Source organism: Trachymyrmex septentrionalis, unplaced genomic scaffold (assembly GCF_001594115.1).
Source record: "Trachymyrmex septentrionalis isolate Tsep2-gDNA-1 unplaced genomic scaffold, Tsep1.0 scaffold155, whole genome shotgun sequence".
NCBI lineage: Eukaryota > Metazoa > Arthropoda > Insecta > Hymenoptera > Formicidae > Trachymyrmex > Trachymyrmex septentrionalis.
Window position 1 is genome coordinate 72,603 of NW_017304705.1, and position 8,304 is coordinate 80,906.

The 8,304-nt window shown below is 29.9% G+C and overlaps 2 protein-coding genes across 3 annotated transcripts in view; both read right to left on the reverse strand.

Annotated features, from left to right (window-relative positions):
• LOC108745891 overlaps positions 1-1,488 on the reverse strand; it is a 19,181-nt gene extending 17,693 nt beyond the window's left edge. For both annotated transcript variants that reach the window (XM_018482297.1, XM_018482296.1), the window contains exon 1: positions 1,099-1,488. In XM_018482297.1, coding sequence (XP_018337799.1) covers positions 1,099-1,196 — 98 coding nt within the window. In that variant the 5' untranslated portion in view covers positions 1,197-1,488. The remainder of the gene's footprint in view (positions 1-1,098) is intronic.
• A 246-nt stretch (positions 1,489-1,734) lies between these two features.
• LOC108745886 (superoxide dismutase [Cu-Zn]) lies at positions 1,735-5,471 on the reverse strand. The gene is made up of 4 exons (XM_018482290.1): positions 5,122-5,471; positions 4,608-4,704; positions 2,907-3,094; positions 1,735-1,988 (listed from the first exon to the last, which is right to left on the reverse strand). Exons 1-4 carry the CDS (start codon positions 5,188-5,190, stop codon positions 1,881-1,883), a joined length of 462 nt encoding a protein of 153 aa, XP_018337792.1. The 5' UTR covers positions 5,191-5,471; the 3' UTR covers positions 1,735-1,880.
• Positions 5,472-8,304: the final 2,833 nt, after the last annotated feature.

An 8,304-nucleotide genomic window follows, 5' to 3' on the forward strand; every position in this document is an offset into this window, starting at 1 on the left:
CTTAATGTTAGCCACTAAAATATTGAAATATTGAAATCTCAAACTTTAAATTCTGAAATAAAAAGAGCAAATACAGTGCTACTTTTAGCGCTATTCAGAAACAACGACGTGGACGTAGTAGTTTTCTGTTCCCTTTAGGTTGCTTGATTCTCCTCGCCTCTCACGATGAGTTTGAAGTGCTTGATAATTTGTAAAATACTCAATGAAAAAATCTTTTAGTACAGTGTTTTGAAAAGGACTTAACATCAGCTATATGAACATGAAATAAAAAATTGGGGTTTCCATTTAAAAAATTATACATAACCTTGACCTGACTTTAAGGATACCTTCTGTAAGTCAACCAAAGCCACCATTTTCTGTGTCTTAATAATTGAACAACTTTTCTTTAAAACATTTTTCTGTATCTTTCATATCTTTCGAGATATTTCAGTGTATAATTTATAATGACTCACTCTATATATACGTGCATGTGCGTGCGTGTTGCGCGCGCGCGCACGTGTACATTATATATATATATATGTATTTACACACATAGGGTGTCTCATTTTAAATGATCCAGCCCAATATCTCGAAAACTAAGCAAACCCAGTAGACAAAAATGTTGTGTGTGTGTGTGTATATATATATATATATATATATACATATGCATATACATATATAGGATGTCTCATAATTCATCCGACAACGCTCATGGGTAGATAGAGCCGACTAAACAAGTCTATAAACAAATCATAATGCAATATATGACTTTGTATTTGGAATAAACGTAATAGAAAATAATTTGTCTTTCTCTTAAAATATCATACCTTTAGAAAAATGTAAACAAAACTAATGTATTTATGCGTTAAAAAATAAAAACTGAGAACTCGCAAAACAATTTGTAATGTAAATAAGAATTGTAAACTTTTCTATACGAATCAAAGTATTGCAATTTTTTGCTGAGCTGTCAACTCTCTCTCTCTCTCTCTCTCTCTCCTCTCCCCCTCCCAATATTTAGATATATATATATTTATTCTAAATTCATTAAAATTTTTTCCATTTCATTTATTTTTAGACAAATGTTTGAACAATATCGAAAACTCTCAATTAAAGTCATACCTCTCATCTTCAGTTTCCTCGCCTTCAGAGCTGCTGTAGTCATAGTAATTGTCAAAGACACTAATCCTTGGTTCGTTTTCTCGGTTTATTGATAACATACTTGCAAATTTGGTAACAGCTTACGATCGCGACAACCACCGAAATTAATATATTATGCCTATTAAATGGTAAATTTTTAGATGCGTCATCGATTGATAAAGTATTATCATCGGTGTCATATATGATAAGACTAGATAAGATTTAAATTGGAACCAATTCGAAAAGTGGAGTACATCTTTCCAGATACGCTTGCCATTTAAATATACTGTAGTTATATTATGGCGTTCTATTAAATTGTGTGTTTAACAAGCTTCGGTATAAATTTTCAGAAACAAGAATGTATATTTAATGTATATTTAATTATAAATAAGAATGTATATTTAATATATATTATAGATGAAGCCGCACGTATATTTTTATAACGTATATTATTTAAATAAGTAGAATATTTTTTATAAATATTCATACGGAAGAATGTTCTGAAGAATTGAATCTGTATATATATTTTTCTATATACTTATTTAGTTCCATAGATAACATACATAAATCCATATTTTAACATTAATATTATCATTACTATTAATGTTAACTTCTAAGAACAAAATTTTCATCATATTGAAAAAATAACACTTGTATGACATGACTATATACTGGAAACCAAGTAATAAGAAAATAGTATATATATATCCTCTCTAATATATACCCCATATTTTTAACTTCTCACACCAATTATATATATGCGTTTACTTTGTTATGCCAATAACACCGCAAGCAAGACGAGCGCCAGCATTGCCAGTTGTTTTTGATAACTCATGGCCACCCTGGCCCAAATCATCAGGATCAGCATGAACCTGAAATATGAGGAAGATAAATAAATTAATACATATATAAAATAGATACAAAAAAAATAAAAATAAATTAACAATTCTTGAACTATATAATTTTTACAATCAAGTATGAATTATATGTGCAGACATCTTTGATAAAATCAGCATTTTAATTTTAACACTAATATACTTAGATATACGAGGGTCGTTTGAAAAGTCCGTGCAAAGTCAGAGACATGACACTACTGACGCGTATCAAGGTTAGATTTAGTTAGTAGCATCTCTTGGAGGAACACACACCAAGTTACAGCCAGATCGGTCTATTTGTTTGTGTTTGGCATTTATTTGAATCGAGGAAGTCGAGTGATTTTCACGATAACGCACCAGCTCACACCTCAGCAGTTGTGGTCGCAAAATTAATGGAATTAGGGCCATTTCTTCATATTGGGGAACAAATAGTAGTCCGAGGGAGCCAAGTCTGGAGAGTAGGGGGGATGTGAGACGAGTTGGAACCCTAATTCCATTAATTTTGCGACCACAACTGCTGAGGTGTGAGCTGGTGCGTTATCGTGAAAATCACTCGACTTCTTCGATTCAAATGAATGCCAAACACAAACAAATAGACCGATCTGGCTGTAACTTGGTGTGTGTTCCTCCAAGAGATGCTACTAACTAAATCTAATCTTGATACGCGCCAGTAGTGTCATGTCTCTGACTTTGCACGGACTTTTCAAACGACCCTCGTATAACGTATACTAAATATAAATATACTTAAAATACACTAAATACATACGTCTCTTAGAACATATTTGTAAAAATATACAAATTATATTAACTTTTAAAGCCATTACTAATGTTAAAGAGTAAAAATCTCATTAAATGAGTTATGGATATAAAATCTGATAAAGTACAAGTTAAACAAAACTTATAAATCTAATATACCACAAGAGTTCGACCGATGACACTATGCGCTCCACTGAGCTGAATCATAGCATCGGTGATATTAACTTTTGCGACACCATCAGTACCAGCTTCCACATTTCCTAAATCTCCAATATGACGCACACTGTCATTTGGACTACCATGATCTTTTCCTAGCGGATTGAAATGAGCGCCTGCACTCGTGCAACCTGTAAAAGTAGAAAAGATAAAGAACTAATTAATGTTTTGAATTTATCTCTAAAAATAGTACAATAAAAAAATAGTTTTAATTTACACCACTTCTTTTTAATTTCCTCTAATTATACATTCATTCACACAAGAAATTGACATTTTTTTCTGCTCAAAGAGAGACAAAAATATTTTAATATATAATGTATATAAATTGTTAAAATAAAATATTTAAATATTAAATTATCACTTAAATAAACGATTAAAAATACTGACCATTTATAACAAATTAAATTTGAGTAGTGTATGATATATTTTCATTACTCAATATTATAAGTAAAGTTAATTTCAGGTCAAAGTCTTTTAAATGATTAAATAAACATAATTTAAAATAACAGTAAAAATTTAGAAATTATAATAAGAAAAATATTAAAATAAGTTAGTTTGAAATTTAGGCATCTGCTGATTCATTGCAGCCATCTTAGATTGTGACACAAGAAATGAGAAAAATAATATATAAAGCAAATTCTTACAAACACTAAATTAAAATGTATTTTTAAATAAAACAACATTTACTATAGATAGAATAGATTTGTAAAATATATTGAAATCTTCCATTATATTACAATAATCTATAAATAACCATATATTATTGAAATTAAATTACGCTTACTCAGATAACGATACAACAAGCTACATGACAGCTGTCGAATTGATATAAATATGATTTTATTCTATTACGAATTATAAGGAGTTTTCAATTAATTTTATGAGTGTATTCTAATTAAATGCAAACATTGTTTTATTGAAACATATTTTGATGTCTACTTCTTGCAAGAATTTTCAATATATATTTTCTAACTTCTAATGTCATCTATCTAAACATCCACAATGGTTCAGAAGATAAAAACTTGTAACTAAAAAGATATAAACAAATACTGAGACATCATATACTCCACTGTTCACTCTGGCTCCTACTTGCAGCAAGTAAATAGATATTCACTTTTCTTAGTACTGAGATTATGTCTCCAAAGCTATATCAGATATATTCTTTCTTAACTAACTCGTTATCAACTTTATCAAATAAGCCAAGTTTGATAAAATAATACAATTTCAAACTTTTATAAATTCTGGGAAATTTCATCATAATTTTGACAAACCAACAAATTTGTGTTGAGAAAAATTATAGACTCAAAGACATGTACATTATATATTTTAAGTTCTACATTCTACAAATTATTTTATTGGCTACTGAGCCATCTAAAGATATTTATCTAAAGATAAATTTAAGGAAGCCTTAAATATAAGGACTATAAATATAAACATTAATGTGTTTGAATTATGTTATATACAAATAATACAAAAATTTGATCAGTTTTAAATGACTAACCAGCAAATCTGTTGCAAAATTATTAAGAAAAATTACAAATTCAAAGATTTATAAATTAGATCTCAAATTAATTTTAAATTACGTAATGTCTCAAATATGCCATGTAACATCTGGTATTCTTATCAAGTCTGATTCAAATGTACCATTGGTGTTGTCGCCAAATTCATGAACATGAAAACCATGCAGGCCTTTCTGCAAGCCGGAAACCTGTCCAGATACCTTGACCGTATTTGAACCTTCCTATAATGCAAATTGAGCTTTTAAATTGAGCTTTTCTAAGAAGAAAAATACAAGTAAAATTGATTTTCAGAAATCAAAGTACTATTAATAATTATTAAATGTCATAAAATAAAATTTCTTATCCAGAAGAAATTGTTCTGACAAATTAAAGAATATAAAAATTATCATGAAACGATTCAGGCATTATCAATTAAGTAAAAAATGTAGGATGTATTAGGATAAATAAAAAATATTATCGTATCATATCATGTAATAGATAAAAAAATTTTCATTTTTTAAGTTTGCAGTTTAAACAGTTAAGGCATAAGCAGATATCTTTTGAAAAAAATATAGCGAAATTGAGCTAAAAATTTCCACGAGATTGCCACGCTTACGCAGTGAAGAGATGAAGGGAAATTAGAAAAGAACAGAACTTACCGTTTGTTCAAAGTACACGGTCCCTTTAACAGGCTCTCCCTGAAGGACACAGACCGCCTTGATCGTCATTATATCACAAATGTATGCTTAGCTATGTATTTAAGCTTGCCCGAATGAATTATTGACAATGGTGATCAACGTTGACGATTCACTGCACGATAACTCACGTTTTTCACTGGAATTAAATAATCAAACTGCTGAATCACGTCGGCTGATACGCAAAACTTGGCGAATTTAAAATGATAACATGGCCGACAAATTCGCCTGATCATATGCGCTTTGACACCAAGCGTAATTGGTGGAAAAGGGGCGATGGGAATAAATTTTATCCTTATAACCGATTTTTCACCAATCAGTTCCTCGGTGTCAGTAGGCTTGCCCTTTTTTAGTTAAATTTCTGCACCAGTTTATCTTTCTTCTTCTTTATTTCTTCTAAAGAGAAAAGGAAGAAAGATAAACTGGTGTAAAAGTTCAGCTAAAAAGAACAGACTTAATAGGTTTGCTTTTAAGTCTGTTTTTATTGCTGCATTTTGAATCGGTGCAATAAGTTGAAGTGAAACAAATATGTTTCTTAGAGTACGTTTCCACTGCGCGTCACGCGTTGTCGATCGCGTCACGACGTGACGTGAAGAAGTTCAAGAATAGTGCCGCACTAATTCACATTAAAAGCATTACCGCAGATCAACGCAATGCATGAGCGAGCATGTAACCTAGATTAATGGAGGCCTATCGGCAGCATTTGCGAACGAAAATTTTTGGCACTATTGCATAGACGAATGAAACTTGTGAAAAAGGAAAATCGAAGGTTTTATTCTGGAAGCGTCCCATACTTAAAACGAGAACAACTCATGGGAACTGAATATTTGATACAGGAGCTTTGCTTATATGATCATGAAATCTACTTCAATTTTATGAGAATTGCTATAAACTTTTGAAGAAATTCTTTCTTTGGTTGGGTCATAACTAATACGACAAACAACAAATTTTCGAGAACCAATCTGTGTAGAAACTCAATTATAGTTAACAATTCGGTAAATTTGTCTCTAGAATCTTTTATCTCTAAAATGTCGAGCAAAATTACAATGCGTCATACAAAAAGTTGCGCGTCAAATGATACAATAAAATGGGATGTTTTGATTGGTTAACTCGTGACGGACAATGCAACGCGCTCAGTAGAAACGTACCCTTATTATACCGGTTCAGAATGCAATAATAAAAAACAGACCTAATAGTATTCGTTCTGTCTCTCGGGAGCTGCTCGAGGTCGCTCCGAATAAACTCGGCGTACTTAAAATGTAAGATTCACACTATTTACAATATCCGTCATACAATTCATCATAAGGCCTGTTCTACAATAGAATTGTAAGCAGTACGAACCATAAGAAATTAATCAATCATAGCCGATTATTCTTCTCACACTTAACTGTGACTGGCCAATTTCTTATGGCTTACGATCCTATTGTATTGTAGAACAGGCATAAGGCCCGTTCTACAATCAGTCGTATGTCGATATCGGCTTTCACTAATCTTTTGTCGTGTGTTGTAAACATTTATATCGCACGTGTGCGCGCATATGAATACGTCTTGCTATTCTACAATTGAATCATTGATCGAAGTCGAAAGGTCGGAACAAATATAAAGAATGGATATTGAAACGTTAAATATATATTCAAATTTATTATTAATTTGGACGCAAATTATTACGTTTATAAACATTTCTTAAATTTAATACAAAAGAATTAAATTACAAAATATTTTTATATTAAATAATAATAATTTAACGAATAAAAAATTACTTGACATATTTATTAGAACAGTTTTTTAAATATGTGGATATTTTTTTGCCATAAATCTCGTTTTTGCAAAAATTTTTAAAATCCACATCGCGTTTATCATATAAGCAATGATTTTCGCGAACAAAATCAATAATTATTTTATCTATTGTACATTCAGTGATTTCATAATATAATATAAATATATCCATATATATCCGTATAAAAATATCTGTTTATCCTACACAAATGTATCCGAAGGTTGTGTTTCATCTAGCCGTAGTCGGAAAAGATGGGAATTCCATCTTCTGACAACGACAGTCGACAATCCAGTGCATGCGTACGACTGATTATAAAACGGGCCTAATCATGTATAATATATATATTTAATTTTAATTTTATTATTATAAATACATATTTTATTATTTTAGTTATAATGCTAAAAAACAGTATGTATAATACTATCTGTTAAATATACAAAATTTTTGTGTTTGTTATATATGATTTTGAAAGAGAGATCATTTAACATTACAATTATTTTATTTTGCGTTTTATTGATTAATGTTACATATCTTTTTGACATAAAGTTTACTTATAAATAGTATGTATAAACTTACTTATGTTATTATATTTATAAACATATCATGTATGACATATAAAACAACTTACTTTATATTAATAAAAATTTGTTTTTTTGTATCTAAATGAATGCATGATATCATCCCGTTTTGCAATAGCGGAAGCATTTCATCATGTTTAAGTGGATCTATAACATCGCGTAATAACATTAAGTAATTTTCTATTTCTATTTTGTCTGCAAAATTTATTTCTCCTCTATTAATCATAAAATTATGCAACATGCATACAGCTGCTATCATTTTTTGTCCTAATTCAAAATCACTGATATTTAAATAATAAAGCCTTCGAAATATTGTTTCTAAAAAATCATAAGTTCTTTTGATAATTCTGCGAATACATGATAATTTAATGTTGTAAATTATTTGTTTTATTGTCAAATGACCGGTATCTTTTTATATAGAATCATTAAATTATGTAATAAAAAGTATGCTGCATGTCCTACTAAATGCAGTTGTGATGACAATAATGGATCTTCCGCATTTGTTAATTGTCTATACAGGTTATTGTATCTAAAACACGAGCATCGTGCATACGGTCTGGTCCAGTGTACGTTTCTTACAAAATATTCAAATATATTGAACAAATAAAAAATGTAGAGAAAACATGTTAAGAAATATTGTAATTACCTTGTAAGATAATAGAATGAAATTTTTTTCTGTTGTAATAATCATTAGCGTTTCCAGGAGAAGCTTTACATTGAATATGGATACCATCAATCGTACCTACACCAGGAAAACCACATTGTTTTGTGACGAGTCGCTGATGTCACCTT